At 50.2% G+C, this 26,265-nt stretch overlaps 1 protein-coding gene across 1 annotated transcript in view; it reads right to left on the bottom strand.

The window, feature by feature from the left end:
• Window positions 1–6,528: 6,528 nt before the first annotated feature.
• LOC138505173 (SUMO-interacting motif-containing protein 1-like) overlaps window positions 6,529–26,265 on the bottom strand; it is a 78,783-nt gene continuing 59,046 nt past the window's right edge. The window contains exon 4 of the mRNA XM_069625443.1: window positions 6,529–6,752. Within this exon, the coding sequence (XP_069481544.1) occupies window positions 6,529–6,752 (224 nt within the window). The remainder of the gene's footprint in view (window positions 6,753–26,265) is intronic.

The following is a 26,265-nucleotide window of genomic DNA, read 5'->3' as shown; positions in this document are numbered from 1 at the left end:
AGATTAATCTTTGGATTTTCTGGGTAGCAGGTTTGTGCACAATCTGGGAAGGTTATTCTCTTCGCTCGCCATCAATTTGAGGATTATGTGTCTCTAACCAAGGGATTCCGAGAATAAGCTGAAACTGTGGAGCCTTGATTACATCAAACACAACTGCCTCCCGATGGCCATCCGGACCTACAAGTGTCACCTCAGCTGTGGAATGTGTTACCGGTCCAGAGGCAATTTCGGTTCCATCTACTGTGGTGATGACATCTTTGTTGGTTTTAGGATGCAGAGGGAGGTTTATCCTAGAGACCAATTCTCGATCCACATAGTTTCCTATAGCCCCGCTATCGATGTATGCCTTTATAGTATGCAACCGTTTAGGCTGTTCCGGATCTACGAGGACCATTGGCACAATGGAATGCGAGGTCTGAGAGTTAGTTTTCAAGCTCGGCAAGCGGACCCCTACACTTGCCGGGCATGGTCGTTTCCCGATACAGAGTTTCCATGGATTTTATCAGCGGCTCCTACCACCTTCTTGGGCGGCTTAACCGGGCAATCTCGTAGAAAGTGTCCAGAGGACCCACAATAAAGGCATAATTGCATCTGTCGTCTTCTTTCCCGTTCTTTTTGAGTTAGGGGTCCTTTAACCCCTCCGATTTGCATAGGCTCCGAGCCATCGGCCCCCTTGGGGTTAGCGTGGGTCTTGGCCAACACCCGGGTTTCAAACTTGGACCGATCTGCTTTTCTGTTTTGCAGCCTGTGATCCAATTGGACCACTAAGTCTATATATTCAGTGCATTCTTGGGGCGGATTTACAACTTGTGCCAGGACATCTTTAAGTTCTCCGCGTAGACCTCGATAGAATAACGTGATTCTTTTATCCTCTGGCCAACCAGTTTCCACAATTAGTCTATTGAAGGTTGCAATGTAGGATAGAAGGTCTTGATTGCCCTGTCGCAGAGATAGAAGTTCGTCATCCAGAGCCTGTCCCTGGGAGTGTCGAGCAAATAACCTTTCCATGCTTGTTTGAAATCCTTGAAAATCACAAAGAATCGGGTCATCTTGAGTTACCAGTGGGACTGACCAATTGGCAGCACAGCCACTGAGATATGACAACACAAAGGCCCCAGGTCTGCATAGGAAGTGCAAACGACACTGATTCATGAATACAGCGAATCGTTTGGGGTCCCCAGCAAAGCGTTCAGGTGGGCCCAGCGGCATGTTTCCAGGTAGATTAATCTGCACCGGGTTACTGGAAACCACAGGAGCGGGGTTCCCCCCAGAACCGGGTAAAGGAGTTTGTCCAGCTTGACCTTGCAAAAGCTGTCTAGCCAGGTCATCAGCTCTATCCTTTATTACAATCACTTCCCTCCTGAGGGCACTAGTCTCTTGACGAGCGTCGTGTACTTCGGCCCGTAATTCCCCCAGTAATTGGGCCAACTGGTCAGTTTTGGAAGTTTCCATAGCGCCTGTGTGGGAATTTGTAGGAAGGCTTCGCGTTCTGTAACGCTCACCTGGTTCCCACGGGGGCGCTGGTCTAGTCTGGATTGCTGTGGCCTCTTCTAGCCTGATGCGCAGGACCCGGAACACCGATTGGACAGGACCTCCAAATCGTGCTTGCCTGGCCCGTAGGAATATCCTTCTGCAGATGAGAAAGGGGATTAACAGTCTGCAGAATAGTGTGCTAGCTCCCCCCTTTCCTCCTTCGTTCCTCTCTAACTTCCTCCAAACCCCGGTTTAAGCTCACCTTATGGTTTGGAAGGATGAACTCTCTATCCTGCTTCTTGTGCAGGGGCGCACGTTCGCCCAGTTACTTGACTGGTTTTCAGAATGGCGCTGGCAAAATCCACTTGACTTTCCTGAGCGATGCGCCATAAGTATGAAAGTTCAAAGTTCAAGTGAGGCCCCCTTTATGTTGTCTTTCTAACCTGTGATCTGTCCTTTATTTCAGGTGCAGAATGAAGGCGATGCGTCGAGGGGTTAAATTGCCGAGGTGAGTAGTGATGAGGGCGATCCCTCTAAATGTCCTTATCATTCCCCAGAAATGTCTCTTGTCCTTTCCCCATAGGGGCCGGGGTACGGTACCTGCCAACGGGGCGGCGCCGACCCGAAATGTGGAAGAAAAGCCGGTAAGTATTATGGCTGTTAATCAGGCTTTCCTTCTGTGTTCCTTCTGCTCACCTTTTGTTTCTTCCTCTCTCCCCTAAGTGCAGAGATGTGGCGTCCGATGATGACAGCCGCGATGGAGCCGGTGGATGTCTCGAGGACAGTGAGTGAAGCGTGGCGCTGCAGCGAGCACCGCAATGCTTTTAAATGGAAGTCTTTCTTCAGGGATGCTGGCGAGAAGATTCCGGATGCAGGTAAGAAGTTTGAAATAGTCCTTGGCTTTCACCTTTCTCTTCTCTTCCTTCCTTGCAGGTCTTCCAGGTTCGAGGCGGGCGTGGCTGGACTCCAGGAGCAGGAGCAGACACGGTGAGCGTTAAGCTGCAGGAAGCAGAACAACGCAAAGCATGAGCTGCTGTCTGGGTGTGGCTTAAATAGCCTCCAAAGAAGTCCCAGGTATGTATCCTTCCCCAACTAGGTATGTATCCTTCCCTGGCCACGCCCGAGTGAAAAAATAGTCCCTATGAAAAAATAGTCCCTTTCAGGTCTCAAGGAGGCCTGAAGCGTGCAGCATGGTCTGCATCAGGAAAGTGCACAAAACACCTCCCTTTATGAGCCTGGCGCCTATGGCGCCAGGACTGATGTCCAATATGAGCCTGGCGCCAAAGGCGCCAGGACTGAGTCCAAAGAGCCCCTATAAGGGGCCGCTGGGCTTTTACCCGAGGGCATGATGCCTGCTTCCGGGGGTGCTGGGCCTGGCCTGGTGCTCCGGGGGTAGGCATCATGACACCTATACACTGTATGGATCGAAGCCGAGAACAGTCTGTTCACTCCCATACACTGTGTCGATCGAAGCCGAGAACAGTCTGTACACTCAGCCAAGAATAGTCTGTTCACTCCCTACACTGTATGGATTGAAGCCGAGAACAGTCTGTTCACTCCCTACACTGTATGGATCGAAGCCGAGAACAGTCTGTTCGTTCCCTACAATGTATGGATCGAAGCCGAGAACAGTCTTTTCACTCCCATACACTGTATGGATCGAAGCCGAGAACAGTCTTTTCACTCCCATACACTGTATGGATCGAAGTCGAGAACAGTCTGTTCACTCCCTACACTGTATGGATCGAAGCCGAGAACAGTCTGTTCACTCCCATACACTGTATGGAATCCCATACACTGTATGGATCGAAGCCGAGAACAGTCTGTTCACTCCCTACACTGTATGGATCGAAGCCGAGAACAGTCTGTTCACTCCCTACACTGTATGGATCGAAGCCGAGAACAGTCTGTTCAGTCCCTACACTGTATGGATCGAAGCCGAGAACAGTCTGTTCACTCCCATACACTGTATGGATCGAAGCCGAGAACAGTCTGTTCACTCCCTACACTGTATGGATCGAAGCCGAGAACAGTCTGTTCACTCCCTACACTGTATGGATCGAAGCCGAGAACAGTCTATACACTCAGCCAAGAATAGTCTGTTCACTCCCTACACTGTATGGATCGAAGCCGAGAACAGTCTGTTCACTCCCTACACTGTATGGATTGAAGCCGAGAACAGTCTGTTCACTCCCTACACTGTATGGATCGAAGCCGAGAACAGTCTGTTCACTCCCTACACTGTATGGATCGAAGCCGAGAACAGTCTATACACTCAGCCAAGAATAGTCTGTTCACTCCCTACACTGTATGGATCGAAGCCGAGAACAGTCTGTTCACTCCCATACACTGTGTGATTCGAAGCCGAGAACAGTCTATACACTCAGCCAAGAATAGTTTGTTCACTCCCTACACTGTATGAATCGAAGCCGAGAACAGTCTGTTCACTCCCTACACTGTATGGATTGAAGCCGAGAACAGTCTGTTCACTCCCATACACTGTATGGATCGAAGTCGAGAACAGTCTGTTCACTCCCTACACTGTATGGATCGAAGCCGAGAACAGTCTGTTCACTCCCATACACTGTATGGAATCCCATACACTGTATGGATCGAAGCCGAGAACAGTCTGTTCACTCCCTACACTGTATGGATCGAAGCCGAGAACAGTCTGTTCACTCCCTACACTGTATGGATCGAAGCCGAGAACAGTCTGTTCAGTCCCTACACTGTATGGATCGAAGCCGAGAACAGTCTGTTCACTCCCATACACTGTATGGATCAAAGCCGAGAACAGTCTGTTCACTCCCTACACTGTATGGATCGAAGCCGAGAACAGTCTGTTCACTCCCTACACTGTATGGATCGAAGCCGAGAACAGTCTATACACTCAGCCAAGAATAGTCTGTTCACTCCCTACACTGTATGGATCGAAGCCGAGAACAGTCTGTTCACTCCCTACACTGTATGGATTGAAGCCGAGAACAGTCTGTTCACTCCCTACACTGTATGGATCGAAGCCGAGAACAGTCTGTTCACTCCCTACACTGTATGGATCGAAGCCGAGAACAGTCTATACACTCAGCCAAGAATAGTCTGTTCACTCCCTACACTGTATGGATCGAAGCCGAGAACAGTCTGTTCACTCCCATACACTGTATGGATCGAAGCCAAGAACAGTCTGTTCACTCCCTACACTGTATGGATCGAAGCCGAGAACAGTCTGTTCACTCCCTACACTGTATGGATCAAAGCCGAGAACAGTCCGTTCACTTCCATACACTGTATGGATCGAAGCCAAGAACAGTCTGTTCACTCCCTACACTGTATCGATCGAAGCCGAGAACAGTCTATACATTCAGCCAAGAATAGTCTGTTCACTCCCTACACTGTATGGATCGAAGCCGAGAACAGTCTGTTCACTCCCATACACTGTATGGATCGAAGCCGAGAACAGTCTGTTCACTCCCTACACTGTATGGATCGAAGCCGAGAACAGTCTGTTCACTCCCTACACTGTATGGATCGAAGCCGAGAACAGTCTGTTCACTCCCATACACTGTATGGATCGAAGCCGAGAACAGTCTGTTCACTCCCTACACTGTATGGATCGAAGCCGAGAACAGTCTGTTCACTCCCTACGCTGTATGGATCGAAGCCGAGAACAGTCTGTTCACTCCCATACACTGTGTGGATCGAAGCCGAGAACAGTCTACACACTCAGCCAAGAATAGTCTGTTCACTCCCTACACTGTATGGATCGAAGCCGAGAACAGTCTGTTCACTCCCATACACTGTATGGATCGAAGCCAAGAACAGTCTGTTCACTCCCTACACTGTATGGATCAAAGCCGAGAACAGTCTGTTCACTCCCAACACTGTATGGATCGAAGCCGAGAACAGTCTGTTCACTCCCTACACTGTATGGATCGAAGCCGAGAACAGTCTGTTCACTCCCATACACTGTGTGGATCGAAGCCGAGAACAGTCTATACACTCAGCCAAGAATAGTCTGTTCACTCCCTACACTGTATGGATCGAAGCCGAGAACAGTCTGTTCACTCCCTACACTGCATGGATCGAAGCCGAGAATAGCCTGTTCACTCCCATACACTATGTATCGAAGCCGAGAACAGTCTGTTCACTCCCTACACTGTATGGATCGAAGCCGAGAACAGTCTGTTCACTCCCATACACTGTATGGATCGAAGCCAAGAACAGTCTTTTCACTCCCTACACTGTATGGATCAAAGCCGAGAACAGTCTGTTCACTCCCAACACTGTATGGATCGAAGCCGAGAACAGTCTGTTCACTCCCTACACTGTATGGATCGAAGCCGAGAACAGTCTGTTCACTTCCATACACTGTGTGGATCGAAGCCGAGAACAGTCTATACACTCAGCCAAGAATAGTCTGTTCACTCCCTACACTGTATGGATCGAAGCCGAGAACAGTCTGTTCACTCCCTACACTGCATGGATCGAAGCCGAGAATAGCCTGTTCACTCCCATACACTAGGTATCGAAGCCGAGAACAGTCTGTTCACTCCCTACACTGTATGGATCGAAGCCGAGAACAGTCTGTTCACTCCCATACACTGTGTGGATCTAAGCCGAGAACAGTCTATACACTCAGCCAAGAATAGCCTGTTCACTCCCTACACTTTATGGATCGAAGCCGAGAACAGTCTGTTCACTCCCTACACTGTATGAATCGAAGCCGAGAACAGTCTGTTCACTCCCTACACTGTATGGATCGAAGCCGAGAACAGTCTGTTCACTCCCATACACTGTAGGGATCGAAGCCGAGAACAGTCTGTTCACTCCCATACACTGTGTGGATCGAAGCCGAGAACAGTCTATACACTCAGCCAAGAATAGTCTGTTCACTCCCTACACTGTATGAATCGAAGCCGAGAACAGTCTGTTCACTCCCTACACTGTATGGATCGAAGCCGAGAACAGTCTGTTCACTCCCATACACTGTATGGATCGAAGCCGAGAACAGTCTGTTCACTCCCTACACTGTATGGATCGAAGCCGAGAACAGTCTGTTCAATCCCATACACTGTATTGATCGAAGCCGAGAACAGTCTGTTCACTCCCTACACTGTATAGATCGAAGCCGAGAACAGTCTGTTCACTCCATACACTGTATAGATCGAAGCCGAGAACAGTCTGTTCACTCCCTTCACTGTATGGATCGAAGCCGAGAACAGTCTGTTCACTCCCTACACTGTATGGATCGAAGCCGAGAACAGTCTGTTCACTCCCATACACTGTATGGATGGAAGCCGAGAACAGTCTGTTCACTCCCTACACTGTATGGATCGAAGCCGAGAACAGTCTATACACTCAGCCAAGAATAGTCTGTTCACTCCCTACACTGTATGGATTGAAGCCGAGAACAGTCTGTTCACTCCCATACACTGTATGGATCGAAGCCGAGAACAGTCTGTTCACTCCCTTCACTGTATGGATCGAAGCCGAGAACAGTCTGTTCACTCCCTACACTGTATGGATCGAAGCCGAGAACAGTCTGTTCACTCCCTACGCTGTATGGATCGAAGCCGAGAACAGTCTGTTCACTCCCATACACTGTGTGGATCGAAGCCGAGAACAGTCTATACACTCAGCCAAGAATAGTCTGTTCACTCCCTACACTGTATGGATTGAAGCCGAGAACAGTCTGTTCACTCCCATACACTGTATGGATCGAAGCCGAGAACAGTCTGTTCACTCCCTACACTGTATGGATCAAAGGCGAGAACAGTCTGTTCACTCCCAACACTGTATGGATCGAAGCCGAGAACAGTCTGTTCACTCCCTACACTGTATGGATCGAAGCCGAGAACAGTCTGTTCACTCCCATACACTGTGTGGATCGAAGCCGAGAACAGTCTATACACTCAGCCAAGAATAGTCTGTTCACTCCCATACACTATGTATCGAAGCCGAGAACAGTCTGTTCACTCCCTACACTGTATGGATCGAAGCCGAGAACAGTCTGTTCACTCCCATACACTGTATGGATCGAAGCCGAGAACAGTCTGTTCACTCCCTACACTGTATGGATCAAAGCCGAGAACAGTCTGTTCACTCCCAACACTGTATGGATCGAAGCCGAGAACAGTCTGTTCACTCCCATACACTGTGTGGATCGAAGCCGAGAACAGTCTATACACTCAGCCAAGAATAGTCTGTTCACTCCCTACACTGTATGGATCGAAGCCGAGAACAGTCTGTTCACTCCCTACACTGCATGGATCGAAGCCGAGAATAGCCTGTTCACTCCCATACACTATGTATCTAAGCCGAGAACAGTCTGTTCACTCCCTACACTGTATGGATTGAAGCCGAGAACAGTCTGTTCACTCCCATACACTGTGTGGATCGAAGCCGAGAACAGTCTATACACTCAGCCAAGAATAGTCTGTTCACTCCCTACACTGTATGAATCGAAGCCGAGAACAGTCTGTTCACTCCCTACACTGTATGGATCGAAGCCGAGAACAGTCTGTTCACTCCCATACACTGTATGGATCGAAGCAGAGAACAGTCTGTTCACTCCCTACACTGTATGGATCGAAGCCGAGAACAGTCTGTTCACTCCCATACACTGTATTGATCGAAGCCGAGAACAGTCTGTTCACTCCCTACACTGTATAGATCGAAGCCGAGAACAGTCTGTTCACTCCCTACACTGTATGGATCGAAGCCGAGAACAGTCTGTTCACTCCCTACACTGTATGGATCGAAGCAGAGAACAGTCTGTTCACTCCCTACACTGAATGGATCGAAGCCGAGAACAGTCTGTTCACTCCCATACACTGTGTGGATCGAAGCCGAGAACAGTCTATACACTCAGCCAAGAATAGTCTGTTCACTCCCTACACTGTATGAATCGAAGCCGAGAACAGTCTGTTCACTCCCTACACTGTATGGATCGAAGCCGAGAACAGTCTGTTCACTCCCATACACTGTATGGATCGAAGCCGAGAACATTCTGTTCACTCCCTACACTGTATGGATTGAAGCCGAGAACAGTCTGTTCACTCCCATACACTGTATAGATCGAAGCCGAGAACAGTCTGTTCACTCCCTACACTGTATGGATCGAAGCCGAGAACAGTCTGTTCACTCCCTACACTGTATAGATCGAAGCCGAGAACAGTCTGTTCACTCCCTACACTGTATGGATCGAAGCCGAGAACAGTCTGTTCACTCCCTACACTGTATGGATCGAAGCCGAGAACAGTCTGTTCACTCCCTACACTGTATGGATCGAAGCCGAGAACAGTCTGTTCACTCCCTACACTGTATGGATCCACTCCCTACACTGTATGGATCGAAGCCGAGAACAGTCTGTTCACTCCCCCTATTCGAGGGCACTCCTCTCTGCGTCTGCCACCTATGAATGCCCGAGGGCCCACCTTTTGCATCCGCTGGAGGTGATCAAAAGAGGATACAAATCGCCCCCCCACCCCACCCTCCTCAGTGCAGCAAACCTGTCCTGCGGCATCTACACTGTAAGCAAAGAAAAGAGACACATCGAATGCATTTCCCCGAAGGAAGCAGTCGCTTAATCATGGCTGCTCCTCCAACATCGTCTTGGCCTCACCCCCCTCCTGCGAGGAATGTTATTTACATTCTTCTAAGGCTGCTGGCATCCAATCCCACCTGTGAGGGAGGGCTCAGTGGGACCCTTACCCATGAACTGGCATGCGGCCCTGTGCACTCACTTGGATGCCAGCTGTGGAGCGTCTTCAGAAGGAGACGGGCAGGATTGTTCCATCTTTAACACCACTAACTAGGGTGCTCGCCGTCAGGGTTTCCCTATCTAACACCACTAACTAGGGTGCTCGCCGTCAGGGTTTCCCGCCCTACCTAATACCACTAACTAGGGTGCTCACCCATCCGGGTTTCCCTACCTAACACCACTAACTAGGGTGCTCGCCGTCAGGGTTTCCCTACCTAACACCACTAACTAGGGTGCTCGCCGTCAGGGTTTCCCTACCTAACACCACTAACTAGGGTGCTCACCGTCAGGGTTTCCCACCCTACCTAATACCACTAACTAGGGTACTCGCCCATCCGGGTTTCCCTACCAAAACCACTAACTAGGGTGCTTGCCGTCAGGGTTTCCCTACTTAACACCACTAACTAGGGTGCTCACCGTCAGGGTTTCCCTACCTAACACCACTAACTAGGGTGCTCACCGTCAGGGTTTCCCTACCTAACACCACTAACTAGGGTGCTCGCCGTCAGGGTTTCCACCACTAACTAGGGTGCTCACCGTCAGGGTTTCCCTACCTAACACCACTAACTAGGGTGCTCGCTGTCACGGTTTCCCTACCTAATACCACTAACTAGGGTGCTCGCCATCAGGGTTTCCCTACCTAACGCCACTAACTTGGGTGCTCGGCGTCAGGGTTTCCCTACCTAACACCATTAACTAGGGTGCTCGCCGTCAGGGTTTCCCTACCTAACACCACTAACTAGGGTGCTCGCCGTCAGGGTTTCCCTACCTAACACCTCTAACTAGGGTGCTCACCGTCAGGGTTTCCCACCCTACCTAATACCACTAACTAGGGTGCTCGCCCATCCGGGTTTCCCTACCAAACACCACTAACTAGGGTGCTCGCCGTCAGGGTTTCCCTACCTAACACCACTAACTAGGGTGCTCGCCGTCAGGGTTTCCCTACCTAACACCACTGACTAGGGTGCTCGCCGTCAGGGTTTCCCTACCTAACACCACTAACTAGGGTGCTCGCCATCAGGGTTTCCCTACCTAACACCACTAACTAGGGTGCTCACCGTCAGGGTTTCCCACCCTACCTAACACCACTAACTAGGGTGCTTGCCGTCAGGGTTTCCCTACTTAACACCACTAACTAGGGTGCTCGCCGTCAGGGTTTCCCATCCTACCTAACACCACTAACTAGGGTGCTCGCTGTCAGGGTTTCTCTACCTAACACCACTAACTAGGGTGCTCGCCGTCAGGGTTTCCCTACCTAACACCACTAACTATGGTGCTCGCGTCAGGGTTTCCACCACTAACTAGGGTGCTTGCCGTCAGGGTTTCCCTATCTAACACCACTAACTAGGGTGCTCGCCGTCAGGGTTTCCCTACCTAAAATCACAAACTACGGTGCTCGCTGTCAGGGCTTCCCTACCTAACATCACTAACTAGGGTGCTCCCCCGTCAGGGTTTCCCTACCTAACACCACTAACTAGGGTGCTCGCCGTCAGGGTTTCCCTACCTAACACCACTAACTAGGGTACTCGCGGTCAGGGATTCCCTACCTAACACCACTAACTAGGGTGCTCGCCATCAGGGTTTCCCTACCTAACACCACTAACTAGGGTGCTCGCCGTCAGAGTTTCCCTACCTAACACCACTAACTAGGGTGCTCGCCGTCAGCTGTGAGGTCCGAAAAACAGTCTGTTCACTGTCCAAAACAAAGCTATTCTGGTCCCACCACTAATACAAAACAACTTAAGTCCATGAGAATGACCCCCTTCTTATGGGGCTGCTTTATTAGCAAGTTCTTCTCAATATAAGATCTTTAGATGGATCTCTGGGACTTTTACACCTGCCTGGCTTCACCTTCTCCTGACTTCCCCTTCTCCTGGCTTCACCTTCTCCTGGCTTCACCTTCTCCTGGCTTCACCTTCTCCTGACTTCCCCTTCTCCTGGCTTCGCCTGCTCCTGGCTTCCCCTTCTCCTGGCTTCACCTTCTCCTGGCTTCACTGTCTCCTGGCTTCACTTTCTCCTGGCTTCCCCTTCTCCTGGCTTCACCTTCTCCTGATTTCCCCTTCTCCTGGCTTCCCCTTCTCCTGGCTTCACTTTCTCCTGACTTCCCCTTCTCCTGACTTCCCCTTCTCCTGGCTTCACCTTATCCTGGTTTCCCCTTCTCCTGGCTTCACCTTCTCCGGGCTTCCCCTTCTCCTGGCTTCACCTTCTCCTGGCTTCCCCTTCTCATGGCTTCACCTTTTCCAGGCTTCCCATTCTCCTGCCTTCACCTGCTCCTGGCTCCACCTTCTCCTGGCTCCACCTTCTCCTGGCTCCACCTTCTCCTGACTTCCCCTTCCTCTGGCTTCCCCTTCTCCTGGCTTCACCTTCTCCTGGCTTCCCCTTCCTCTGGCTTCACCTTCTCCTGGGTTCCCCTTCTCCTGGCTTCCCCTTATTCTGGCTTCACCTTCTCCTGGTTTCCCCTTCTCCTGGCTTCACCTTCTCCTGGCTCCCCCTTCTCCTGGTTTCACCCTCTTCTGGCTTCCCCTTTTCCTGGCTTCCCCCTCACCTGGCTTCACCTTCGTCTGGCTTCCCCTTCTCCTGGCTTCACCTTCTCCTGGCTTCGACCTCTCCTGGCTTCACCTTCTCCTGGCTTCACCTTCTTCTGGCTTCCCCTTCTCCTGCCTTCACCTTCTCCTGGCTTCACCTTCTCCTGGCTCTACCTTCTCCTGAGTTCCCCTTCTCCTGGCTTCCCCTTCTCCTGGCTTCACCTTCTCCTGGCTTCCCCTCCTCCTGGCTTCACCTTCTCCTGGTTTCCCCTTCTCCTGGCTTCACCTTCTCCTGGCTCCCCCTTCTCCTGGTTTCACCTTCTCCTGGCTTCACCTTCTCCTGGCTCCACCTTCTCCTGACTTCCCCTTCTCCTGGCTCCACCTTCTCCTGGCTTCCCCTTCTCCTGGCTTCACTTTCTCCTGGCTTCACCTTCTCCTGGCTTTAAAAGGTCCTCTTTGCAGGTACTCCTTTTCCTAAAGGTTCTTTCAATCTGTCTTTTCACATATAATTGAAGGTCTATCGTTCTCTGATGCCCAACTTATATCTTGAGAATTATAAACAATCTTCTTATTGTTACACTTCTCACTCGTGTTATCACTTGGCTTTTCACTGAGATGAGTATCGTGATCCCAGCGATGATTCTCACTCTTCTGGTTATTTGGTCTCTCACTGGGACGAGTATAATTGACCCAGTTCTGTTTCTCACGCTTCTGGTTACTTGGCCTCAACTGGGACGAGTACTCGTCATGCTCGCTACCCGCTCAGGGTCTCCCCCTCTTTCCTTTACCTTTGTGGTCATGCGACTGTCTCACCAGGCCGTAGCCTGTCTCACAGAGTCTTCTCCCTAAGTCAGGACAGCAACTTTGGTATTATCTTCCCCTATCCTTGCCACCCTTTCTGTTTGGCTTCTCTTCCTGGGGAGTGTTCCCCAATGCTCTCTCTTGGTTTGTCCACTCAGGACGTCTCTTCCTCACATCCTGGACTCGCTTGCTTGGCTTCCCAGGGCCTTCCTCTGGTTTGGTACAGCTCGGGCACCATCAGACGTGAGCTTTCCTTGCTTGTAGGAAGCCGCGTCACCTTCGCTCGTTCCACTGCCACTGCAGCTTTGAACTTCCCAGGCTTCTCCCTTTCCGGAGTCTCCTCCTTCAATCCTTATTATGTTGTGTTCGGGTTTCCCTTGTGTAACGTCACAGTCCTTCTATGTTGGACTGGTGCTCATTATTATTCCATTGGTTTTCTTCGTCACAGTACCAGACAGGTACTTTTCTTCATATGACACATCACAGCAGCAGATGAATAGTGATTCTTCCTGTCTTCTCCCAACATGATTGATGAAGTTGGGTTGTTGAGTGAGTTGGGCAGGGAGTTCCTCATCGGAACGGGAGCCCTTGTCCTCATGGCGATTGTAAAGACTGGAAGGGGGGTCTGTACTTCTGCTCTCTATATGGTAGAGGAGAAGCACAGAGGACCCCCGCCTAGATTCTCTATTCCGGTAGCAATGGACGAGCAATCAAGGCCTAGCTTCTCAGGAGGTGATGCAGGCTGGTTCTTAAGTACAGTGTAGTCCCCAAGCACCCACAAAGGAATGTCCACACACTGTATTAGTTAAAACACAATCTTTATATAATTAAGGATCAAGGTTATATACACAATCACAATAACTCACTTTGTGCTCAGTAAATATACAAAGGCAAATATATACATTTCTAAATGGTACCACAATTATTATCAGATTTCATTAAAGTGCATCAACTGTACTCTCATTAAATGTCAAACAAATCACTTAATAAAGGTAACCAACAATAGATATAGGAGGAAAGCAGTTAGTTAGAACAATTGGCAGAATGCTGGCCCCTACCACTAGACACAGTTCTGTGTGGTGATCCCCCACCTGGGCAACCTGTAAAAATAAAGATATATCACAAGCCCAGTCCATATATTTCTCTATAAGTCTTATTTCCTTCCACAATGTCTCTACCACCCCAATGTACCTGGAATAGCAGAGTTCAATGACAAGTCGTCGACTGATCCTTCTTGAGCGGCTCCCTTTAAAGCAGGAGCCACGGATCATCGAGATCCCTCGAACAAAGTGAACTCGGCATTGAGGCGGCAGCTTCGGTCTCAGCAGTGCTCGTCGACAAGGGAGCGAAGACGACCTGCAAGGGAGAGGCGTGCCGGCACCTCGATGTCGATAGTTCAGGACCACAAAGAGTTTGTGAAGAATTGTGGCCCAGCAAGGGCGTCGAATCATCCGGTGTCTCTACGGTCTTTGGGTGGTGGGAAAACCCCCATCGGATGCTCCTCCTTGCGTCGACGGCCTGGCCTTCTCTAGCGGGATAAGGTGTGTGGAGGTGCAGATGAGCGCGTCCGGCAATTAAAAGGTCTTAGGCAAAGGAGAGTTGCAGCTCCGGTTGTCGATGGCACAGTGTCAAGCGGTGCCCTCTTCTGGGCAACACAGCTTCGACGGGCCTCCAGCAGTTATAGCAAACCTGCGAACCCTGGTCAACAACGGTGGACGGAATGTCCGGTGCTTATCTTCGTTCTCCTCAGCGGTCCCGGTCTCCAGTCAGCAGCCTGTCGAGGGTCTGCCTTCCAGGGAGCTTCGGCGAAGGTTAGCAGTGCTCGATGGTCCCTCGGAGCACGGGATGAGGGTGACTAACCAGGTCCTCTCTTGGATCAGTCTCGACAGCTTTCGGCTTTCGGATTTTGGCGAAGAGAGACAGCAGTCAACCTTCTTCTTCAGGCTCGGCTTTGAGATTAAGCGTTAGTTTCAACTTCAGTTTCTGAACGATTTCTAGCAGTGAGAGGCCCCCAGATGTACTAGTTGATCTCCCATTCATTCTGCTGGATCACACTCAGGCAATCAATCACTCAGAAGTGCATTCAGCAGTCAGCCAATCAGGCATACAGTGCATTCAGGCCATTCTCCTCCCTCCAGACACTCAAAACAAGGAATGTGCATTGGGACAAGTACCGAGCCATTCAACACTACACACTGCATTCATACCAGTTTCAGGCAGGGCTGACTCAGTCATTGTGTCAAACACCAGAAACCAGACATCCACAACAAGAAGTGCATATTGGTCACACACTCCATTCACCCAGGTCCCACTCACAGTGGGTACCCACTGTCAAACAGGATATTAAATTATGCCTCTTATTACAAACGATTTGTATGTATATTGGCCTACGCCAAGTTGCTTGAGAATTGTACGCGAATAACTCTCTGCGGCAAGGACTTGACCTTAGAAATTGATGTAAGCAGCCATCTTGAATCAAGCCTCCATTTTAGGTCAGAAACCGCCATTTTGGGGTTTTATACAAAGTCACCCTGTAATCTAAAATGGCCGTCTCGTGTGTCCTTGTTCTTGCCTTAACCTCTCCAACCTCTGTAGGGAAGTTAATGTCCAACCTGCCTTCAGGCTACTAGTTAGGGTCATGTAGACCTTGTCCTTTGTTGACCTCGGAGCAGGGGATTACTTGAAATGCCAATATTAAACTACAAGTATACAAGAACAGTAATGCTATCCAAATATAACATGCAAAACATTGTTTGGTCTGTATTAAAGCAATATATAAAGAGTGTAAATGTTAAATTGAAGAATAAAGGAGTGTGTTAGTAAATGTATTGAAAAGTAAACCGCATGCACGAGATATGTAAATTAGGAAAGTGAACCTGGCGCGACCCTAGCCCAGTGCATGATTAACCTGTAAGAGGCTGGACATCATTTTACAAATTGTATAAATGCGTCGATGTCCAGCTAGGAAACTCTCCCACTGCTCATATTGAACCCTGCTGGTGGTCTCTGTGATGTATTGACGGCCAAATAGCTATTTGTGTACTTTGTTGAATACTGTTCAGTTTTGTAATAAAGATTCTGGGAATCTTTACAAGCCCGTGTCGGTGTATTTTCCTTTGCTCGGTGTAACAGCCGTAATATTGTATTTTTCTGATTCCACACCACAACATACAGTCACTGGGAAGGCTCCAGCCAGTCTAGCCAGGACTTCCCCACAACACCATATATGGAACTTCCACCCAACAGCCAGTCAGGGGGAAGGGACAGAGTCAGGGCTTCCCAGGACTTTGGGAAAACAAGGTAACAGGCAATAGAAAGCAAGAGGCCACAGGGGCCATCTTGTCTTCTATCAGGAGTCAACCCGATCCCAATGGCAGGGCCTGGGTATCCCAAAATGGAGGATACTCAGAGCACCTGTCAAATTCAGCATGCAGCTGCCACCAGCCCATACCCTGCTCTGTGGGACACACACATGTGCCCAAAAACATACACTGGGGGCACAGGGTTGTACCCCCACCCATGGGTGCCATAAGGGTATCCCATGGGTCTGTACACCAAACCAAAAACAGGAAGAGCTGCACCGCCAGGAGTCTCACATGGACTCCTGGACAGAAAACAATGCAGAACATACATGAAAAAGGACTACAGGACAGGGACAGGGAGGCCCTGTCCCTCAAATGCATTTCCAGCATCACAGTGAGGTCCTGCTTGCCTCCACATTGCGTAGCAGGCTCACCCCCCTAGCCTCACAAGGACAGGCTCCCCCCTGGGAGAAGTGACGAATTCCCACGATTTGTCACCGAGCTTAGTGCTGTAATACCTTTGTGGTGGTGTTTCTATCTTTCCCCTTGTCTTTCTATCACTATCGTCCTTAATTATTGCCCTCTTCTCCTTAGCTGTGCCCCAATGAGCCAAGCCTGAAATAAAAAAGAAAAAAAACTTTTAAAACATTTATGTTTTTTTTTTTTTTTAATCAATTAAATTGCCTGGGGCAGCTCACAGGGTCAGACTGGAGCATAACACTGTCTCGGGCACCATTGAAAAAGCAGCTCACATTTGCAAATGGCAATTCATTCCTTTAGCAACAGACTGTTTGAATAGTACCCAAGTGGGTGTTTTTTGCTAAAATGGAAGCAAATTGTGATATTTAAAGAATATTTATTCAGAAAAAATGGTCTAAACTACTGGCTGTTTAGTGAAGTAACTCATCCAACTGATCCACATTGGCCAAAAACTGGCCCACCCTAGCGTTTAGCATTTTTGGTTTGGGCATTGCAGTTCAGTTCCCCAGCCGCACATGCTCACTGAGCCATGCAAGGCTGGGCCCACCCTAGCGTTTAGCATTTTTGGTTCGGGCATTGCAGTTCAGTTCCCCAGCCGCACATGCTCACTGAGCCATGCAAGGCTGGGCCCACCCTAGCGTTTAGCATTTTTGGTTCGGGCATTGCAGTTCAGTTCCCCAGCCGCACATGCTCACTGAGCCATGCAAGGCTGGGCCCACCCTAGCGTTTAGCATTTTTGGTTCGGTCATTGCAGTTCAGTTCCCCAGCCGCACATGCTCACTGAGCCATGCAAGGCTGGGCCCACCCTAGCGTTTAGAATTTTTGGTTCGGGCATTGCAGTTCAGTTCCCCAGCCGCACATGCTCACTGAGCCATGCAAGGCTGGGCCCTAGCTGGGGGCGTTTTGCTTCGCCGGTCTTGCATCGCTCGTTGGAAATACTGGCTGGGAACTGCATGTCTGTATGTGCGAGGGGGAGCTCCTGCGCCTCCTCGCACATACGGACAGAGCAGCCTGTAGTGGGGCATGTCAACACCCACACTCAGGCCCGCGTAGGCCCCTGCGCATGTGCAGGCCGTGCTTCCCGATTCGTGTTCATGAATGCGAGTATGCGTGTGTTAGGAGTGAGTGTATGGGGATAGGATCTCGTGTGAATGATAGAGTGATTGGTTTGTGTGTGTGTTTGTGTGTGGAGCTGATTTTGCTGAGTGGGGCGGTTGTGCAGCCCAATCCTCCCTACCCACCTGCCAAAATCAGCTCTCCTTCTGAGGCGCTGTGGAGCCCAGGGACGCTATCTCTTTACTGTACATCTATCATAGATGTCCAGTAAAAAATATGCTTTCCTCCTGGTCCCCACAGCACCAATTGCACATGGTTTGGCTTTTTACTCAATTATTTTTAAAGTTTGCTCTAACAGGCAACATTTTAACCCATTATTTAAAAAACATTCCAGGGGGGGAAACCCCCCGCCTCTAGCCTGCCTTGATTGGTTCGGGCTCCCTGGCTGCACTCAGTCGCTATGGCATCTCTGGGGTAAATGTTTATGCTGCTCCCCAAATACCAATTTTATCTGCAGTTGAATAGTTTGAGCCAACACGGGGGCAAGCATGGCATGGCACCCAGCACGCCCTTCCCCCTCTGCAGGACTGGCCTGCGGCACGTGTGATAGAGAAGCAGGCAGAGTGATGCCCTCGGCCCTTTTCTTATTTCAGGAGCCCGGCCCGCCTGTAGCAATGATGGGAACACGGCACAAAGCGCGCGGCTCCAGAGCTTGGAAACTTGGCCCCCTGTGTATAAACCCATTTCTGAGATTGCTCGGTAGGCACAAAGGGGCTTTTACAGACTGGCCAAACCTTGGCAGTGCTCTCTCGGCTGCAGGGGGTGCATTGGGGGCCTTCAGCAGCTCGAGACAAAGGCACTGGGAAAGTGGGGTTCTGTGGGAAGCCCATTGCACGCCCAGGGGGTCGTGTTGGGTCCTGTGGATGCCCACCCCTCCCCCTCTGCGAAGGCATGCCTTCTATCAGTCTCATGACGTTCCGAAAACACAACATACGTGTGCCCACGTGTGCCCACCTTTTGACTAGAGACCGATTGGCACAGGGGCACAGCTGGGTGAGAAGATATGGGATCGGCGCCCCCTCGCCGCCCCAGCTGCGTTCACATTCCGATGCGCCCTCCTCCTGTCTGCCCACAGAGCCCAGCTAAGCATCCGCTATGTGCCCAAATCCTGCCCCTGGGTGCAGGCTTTCCTCCAGGGCTTCTGTTTGCATTCCTGCCCTAAAGGATGCCGTGGAAGAGCCTTTGCTCTCACAAGAAAGGGGACCCCCCCTTATCACACCCCGGTTCCAGCCCACTTTGCAGAGCAAATACTGTCATCGTAAAAGACTAAAATACTGAAGTTTACTTCTCCCTCCCCTCCCTCAATCCCTCCCTCGTTCCCCTTCCTTCCTTCCCTTCCTTCCTTCCTTCCTTCCTTCCTTCCTTCCTTCCTTCCTTCCTTCCTTCCTTCCTTCCTTCCTTCCTTCCTTCCTTCCTTCCTTCCTTCCTTCCTTCCTTCCTTCCTTCCTTCCTTCCTTCCTCCCTCCCTCCCACCCTTCCTTCCTTCCTCTCTCTCTCCCTCCCTTCCTTCCTTCCTTCCTTCCTTCCTTCCTTCCTTCCTTCCTTCCTTCCTTCCTTCCTTCCTTCCTTCCTTCCTTCCTTCCTTCCTTCCTTCCTTCCCTCCACCTCCCCCTCCCTCCTTCCCTCCCTTCCTTCCTTCCTTCCTTCCTTCCTTCCTTCCTTCCTTCCTTCCTTCCTTCCTTCCTTCCTTCCTTCCTTCCTTCCTTCCTTCCTTCCTCCCTCCCCCTTCCTTCCTTCCTTCCTTCCTTCCTTCCTTCCTTCCTTCCTTCCTTCCTTCCTTCCTTCCTTCCTTCCTTCCTTCCTTCCTTCCTTCCTTCCTTCCTTCCTTCCTTCCTTCCTTCCTCCCTCCCTCCCTCACTCCCCCTCCCTCTCCCTCCTTCCCTTCCTTCCTTCCTTCCTTCCTTCCTTCCTTCCTTCCTTCCTCCTTCCTTCCTTCCTTCCTTCCTTCCTTCCTTCCTTCCTTCCTTCCTTCCTTCCTTCCTTCCTTCCTTCCTCCCTCCCTCCCTCCCTCCCTCCCTCCCTCCCTCCCTCCCTCCCTCCTTCCTTCCTTCCTTCCTTCCTTCCTTCCTTCCTTCCTTCCTTCCTTCCTTCCTTCCTTCCTCCCTCCCTCCCTCCCTCCCTCCCTCCCTCCTTCCTTCCTTCCTTCCTTCCTTCCTTCCTTCCTTCCTTCCTTCCTTCCTTCCTTCCTTCCTTCCTTCCTTCCTTCCTTCCTTCCTTCCTTCCTTCCTTCCTTCCTTCCTTCCTTCCTCCCTTCCCTCCTTCCTCCCTCCCCCTCAACCCTTCTTTCCAACCTTCCATCCATCCTTCCTTCCTTCCTTTCCTCCTTCCGTTCTCCCTACCTTTTTACTTCTCTCTTTGCTGTTCTTTTCCTTGGCCTACTTCACACCCCTTCTCTATTGCTAACCTCTTTCCTTTTCCTTCTGTTTCTGTTCCCAAGCTCCCCCACTCTCCTCATTTCTTTATGTTGCCTTCACCTTTCTCTCCTCCTTTCACGTCAGTGTTTCATCCCGCTACCAGACTGCCTACAGTGCTCCCCTCGGCACCACCTACAAGGACAGTCTTTGTCTGGTACGTTCCTCTCGCACACAATCCACAGGCCTCCTTGGGTAGCAAGTGGGATCCCCTCCCCCAACTCCCAATAGTGGTGACTTACCTCCCTAATGTGTGCTCTGCCCCCTCTGGTCAAGGCCACTTCACTGTTGTCATCATGTTTGGAGAGGCTCCAGTTTGTTCTAGTCTGTCCTTCATTGCACCCTGAAGCAAACACTGCATGGAAGGGAGGGGGCATGATAAACCTGTGTGCGTGGGCAGCCAAATCTCTGCGCACAAACCGTAGGATTCTGATTACCGAGGCCAAAGCTGCTTACTACACCACCATTGCGGCAGCCTCTAACAGGCAGACTGTCAGAAGATGTGGTGAGGAGCGGGGCAAAACATTTGGTGAGGCCCCCTTACAATTCTTTGCACTCGGCACATCCGCAAACAGGAGACTCGAGAAATCTCCCCTTGATTTTGTGGGCAGGATCCCAAATATGATTTATTGCTACAACTCCAAATCAACTACAGCAAAGTTAGATTTCTCTACTGAAGAAAGGTTCATGCCAGACTAACTTTTTTATCATATAAATAAATATATATAAGATGGCATGAGCTCTCCACTGCACCACCTCAATTCTCTGAGGGTCAGTCACTTTTCCAAGCAAAGAGTTCAGGGCAGATCTCTTTCTTCGGCTGGGGCCTCCCTCTGGAAACAGCCTCCCTGCCTCGCTGAAACTTGAGGAGAACCATCTCTGGTTCCGGAAGCACCTCAAGACCTGCCTCTTGCTTCTGCCTTCTCGCTTCCTCTCCCTTGCTGATCACCTGCCTGATCCATGCACTGGTCACCTGGTCAAGCTCTGAATTCGGGCCCAGGTCCCTGCCTGTCCTGTTGCAATCCTGCACTGCCTCTAGGCTCCCCTGCACTTGTGGTCTGTATCTGTAAGCCTACAGTCCCCGCTCTTGCTCTTATTCCCACCCGTTGGCTGCACGTATGAGTACCCACACTTGCCACCCGTTGGCTGCACCCTTGTTTCTCCTTTGGTGCTGCACTTCTGCATCCTACCCCACCCTCAGCACTTCTCCCCTCCCCCTGCACTGCTCTTGTGCGATCTGAATGACACAAGGCCTAGTAAGATCTGTGTTTTGTCCTACTCTTTTGTTTCTCCCTCCTTGCCTTGTCGCGCCTAGAAACACTTGTGTACAGGCGCGTTATAAATGCCATATCATATCATTAAGGAGCACCCTGCCCCTGTGTGCGCATTAAAACACACATCATACACAGTGACAGATAGATGAGGTACAGTGGAGGCTGGTACATTTCTGAACTTAAGAGGCTTAAATGTTTGTGCCAATTAGGCAGGGTCGACAGAGCACAGTGAGGGAGCCCAAACCAAACAAGGGTTGCTTGAGGGGGGTTCTCACTCCCAAGAAAATGTTTGAAACACTGGGTTAAAAGTATGCATTTTACAGCACTTTCTTTGCAAAATTGGGTAGAAATCCATACAGTTTGCAATTGGTTTTGTATGGAAGCACATGGAAAATTCCCAAAAGTAGCAAATCACACATTGTGCATAGGAACATGTTTCAATGTATTCCATGCCGCCTTTCCACGCGAAATATGCTAGTATAGAAATATATTCATGCTAGTTGCTCCCATGTATGTCCATGCAGGCTGCATCAATATATGCCATTATTACAATGTAAGGACTCCCACCCAGTGAGAATGCCATGACACAGAAAGTATGTCCAGGCTGACTGTGTACCATAAGACCATAAGTGTTATTACTGGCTAGATTGGCCTTAATTCAATGTGGGCCAATTTAGCCAAGTAGTATGTTTGCTTTACCCTTGATGCATAGGCCTGTGCATCAAGGGTAAAGCAAAAAAAGCAGTGGCAATGCTAACAGTTTGGACATTCGTGTAAGTATGATAAAGGCACTTCTGTATTGGTATTAGCTGGCCATTGATAGTGGTGCTGAACACACACTCACAAAAAACACTTTCGCCCATGCATTCATCCACCAGTTACACAACTCCATACATGCATGTATCCATAAAACCAAACACAGCATTGACACAAACACCAACATGCACGCATGCATTCATACATACACATATACATACCAATTTAATTTAAATACACATATACACTTTTAATTTAAAATAAAAAAAAAACACTTACTTTACCTCCATGCACTCTTAAAAAGCATCCACGCAGCCGACACGTAGACATGCTGCCTGAAAAGAGAGAACTCCTCTCCCATCAGTCAGCGTGATCACGCTGACAACATGAACACACTGGCTGACAGGAGTGGAGTCCTCTCTGATCAGTCAGCGTGGTCATGCTGAGCAACGTGAACACACTGACTGACAAGAGAGAACTCCTCTCCCATCAGTCAGCGTGGTCATGCTGAGCAACGTGAACACACTGACTGACAAAAGAGAACTCCTCTCCCATCAGTCAGCATGGTCACGCTGACAACATGAACACACTGACTGACAGGAGAGGAGTCCCCCCCTTTCAGTCAGCGTGGTCATGCTGAGCAACGTGAGCACACTGACTGACAAGAAATAACTCCTCTCCCATCAGTTAGTGTGATCACACTGACAACATAAGCACACTTACTGACAAGACAGAACTCCTCTCCCATCAGTTAGTGTGACCACACTGACAACATGAACACACTGACTGACAAGAGAGAACTCCTCTCCTGTCAGTCAGCATGGTCATGCTGAGCAATGTGAACACACTGACTGACAAGAGAGAACTCCTCTCCCATCAGTCAGCGTGGTCACGCTGAGCAACGTGAAAACACTGACTGACAAGAGAGAACTCCTCTCCCATCAGTCAGCGTAATCATGCTGACAACATCAACACACTGACTGACAGGCGAGGGGTCCTCTCCTGTCAGTCAGCGTGGTCACGCTGAGCAACGTGAACACTCTGACTGACAAGAGAGATCTCCTCTCCCATCAGTCAGCGTGGTCACGCTGAGCAATGTGAACACACTGACTGACAAGAGAGAACTCCTTTCCTATCAGTCAGCGTGATCACGCTGACAACATGAACACACTGACTGACAGGCGAGGAGTCCTCTCCTGTCAGTCAGCGTGGTCACGCTGAGCAACGTGAACACACTGACTGACAAGAGAGAACTCCTCTCCTGTCAGTCAGCATGGTCATGCTGAGCAATGTGAACACACTGACTGACAAGAGAGAACTCCTCTCCCATCAGTCAGCGTGGTCACGCTGAGCAACGTGAAAACACTGACTGACAAGAGAGAACTCCTCTCCCATCAGTCAGCGTAATCATGCTGACAACATCAACACACTGACTGACAGGCGAGGGGTCCTCTCCTGTCAGTCAGCGTGGTCACGCTGAGCAACGTGAACACTCTGACTGACAAGAGAGATCTCCTCTCCCATCAGTCAGCGTGGTCACGCTGAGCAATGTGAACACACTGACTGACAAGAGAGAACTCCTTTCCTATCAGTCAGCGTGATCACGCTGACAACATGAACACACTGACTGACAGGCGAGGAGTCCTCTCCTGTCAGTCAGCGTGGTCACGCTGAGCAACGTGAACACACTGACTGACAAGAGAGAACTCCTCTCCTACCAGTCAGAGTGATCACGCTGACAACATGAACACACTGACTGAGAGTTGAGGAGTCCTCTCCTGTCAGTCAGCATGGTCACGCTGAGCAACGTGAACACACTGACTGACAAGAGAGAACTCCTCTCCCATCAGTCAGCGTGGTCACGCTGAGCAACGTGAACACACTGACTGAGGAGAGAACTCCTCTCCCATCAGCCAGTGTGGTCACTCGGAGCAACGTGAACACACTGACTGACAAGAGAGAACTCCTCTCCCATCAGTCAGCGTGATCACGCTGACAACATGATCACACTGACTGATAAGAGAGAACTCCTCTCCTGTCAGTCAGCGTGGTCATGCTGAGCAACGTGAACACACTGACTGAGGAGAGAACTCCTCTCCCATCAGTCAGCGTGGTCACTCTGAGCAACGTGAACAAACTGACTGACAAGAGAGAACTCCTCTCCCATTAGTCAGCGTGAGCACGCTGACAACATGATGACACTGACTGACAAGAGAGGAGTCTTCTCCTGTCAGTCAGCGTGGTCATGCTGAGCAACGTGAACACACTAACTGAGGAGAGAACTCCTCTCCCATCAGTCAGCATGGTCACTCTGAGCAACGTGAACACACTGACTGACAAGAGAGAACTCCTCTCCCATTAGTCAGCGTGATCACGCTGACAACATGATCACACTGACTGACAAGAGAGGAGTCCTCTCCTGTCAGTCAGCGTGGTCATGCTGAGCAACTTGAACACACTGACTGACAAAAGATAACTCCTCTCCCATCAGTCAGCGTGATCACGCTGAAAACATGAATACACTTATTGACAAGGGAGAACTCCTCTCCCATCAGTCAGCGTGATCACACTGACAACATGAACACACTGATTGACAAGAGAGAATTCCTCTCCTGTCAGTCTGCGTGGTCATGCTGAGCAACGTGAACACACTGACTGACAAGAGAGAACTCCTCTCCCATCAGTCAGCGTGATCACGCTGACAACATGAACACACTGATTGACAAGAGAGTACCCCTCTCCCATCAGTCAGCGTGTTCACGCTGACAACATGAACACACTGATTGACAAGAGAGAACTCCTCTCCCATCAGTCAGTGTAGTCACGCTGAGCAACGTGAACACAATGACAAGAGAGAACTCCTCTCCTGTCAGTCATTGTGGTCATGCTGAGCAACGTGAACACACTGACTGACAGGAGAGAACGCCTCTCCCATCAGCCAGCTTGGTCATGCTGAGCAACGTGAACACACTGACTGACAGGAGAGGAGTCCTCTCTTGTCATTCAGCATGTCCATGTTTTCAGCTGAATGACAGGAGGCAGCCGAGCCCACTTCTGAGCCCTGCTCTCTCCCATTATTTTGCTGTTTGTTGCGGAGCCAAACGGCTTCGCAACAAACAGCAAAATCATTGAAGGGGTAGAGAATAGACAGCACAATTCCCCGTGTGAATAAAGGACAGGAGACTGTGCTGCCTTCCACTTAGGAGAGGGTGCCGTGAGGCCCACCGCATGTGCGAGGCCCGGGGCAGTTTGCCCCCTCTGCACCCCCCTCGTGATGGCCCAGCTAACATGAGCGTAGCCCTCTTTGAAGTAGTAAAAAATTGTATCAAACCCTCACCTGACCCCGAGGTACCAGCAAGTCACCAAAAGTGCACATTTATAGTTGAAAAAATAGTCCAATTCTGAGAGACAATCGAATCAAGCTCTCACAGCATTGGCATCCCGTACGCCCCAGCATGCACACTGCCCCTTTGCATGAAATGTTCTCCTCTCTTTCCCCCAGATCTCCTAAAATGGATTCCCTCCCTCAAACCTACTTCTTACTCTGACGATATAATTCTGGCCTCCATCACACTCAATGTGCTCCTCGGCATCAACAATGCCTCCCTCGCAGAAGGATCATTCCTGGACACCCTCAAACTGGTCTCATACTACCTGGTCGCGCCTTGAAACAGTTGTGTATAGGCACGTTATAAGTGCCATATCAAATCTTCTGAAAAAAACCAACCCTACATCCAGATGTCCTGGCCAACTACAGGGCCGCTACGAACCTCCCGTTTATTGGCAAAATCTTGGCAAAAGTAGTAGTACACCATTTGCTTTATAGGCGCATTATAAATACCCAATAAAATAAATAAACTCTACCTCCTAATTGACTATCAGTCAGGGTTCCACCCAAAGTGTACCATCGAGACAGCCACCATCCAGGTGGTGGATGATGCTCTCCAAATCATGGATATGGCGGACCCTGCCTTCTTGACCTCTTGGCTGCATGTGACACCATCAATCACTGCATCCTTCTCTCCCTTCTCGCTGACAGGACGGGATTCTCTGGCTGTCATGACGTGCTCGCTGTGGAAACTGTGGTGGAAATGGAATGGGGGTTTACTGCGGTAGCAGCGTATGCAGCGGTCTAGCTTTCGAGGATCTGGAGTCACGTACAAGTACGCGTCTCCCAGAATCCTCAGTGCGTTGCAACCCTTCTGACTACTCGGGTTAACACGCTGTTACTTGTCTTCCGCACTCCGAAGTAAGTGACTTCCTTTCTCCGTAGTTTTCCTCGTTGTCCCGTGACCCCTCCCAGTCCGCCCTCCTGCTCTGTGTTCCTTCTGTTTGTGGTTTTGCTGCTCCTCCGCCTCTTCTGTACGG

This window comes from Ambystoma mexicanum, chromosome 11, assembly GCF_040938575.1.
Source record: "Ambystoma mexicanum isolate Mex_15411 chromosome 11, UKY_AmexF1_1, whole genome shotgun sequence".
Classification (NCBI taxonomy): Eukaryota; Metazoa; Chordata; class Amphibia; order Caudata; family Ambystomatidae; genus Ambystoma; species Ambystoma mexicanum.
Note: the sequence above shows the minus strand (reverse complement) of the source record. Positions and strands in the feature narration are given on the sequence as shown.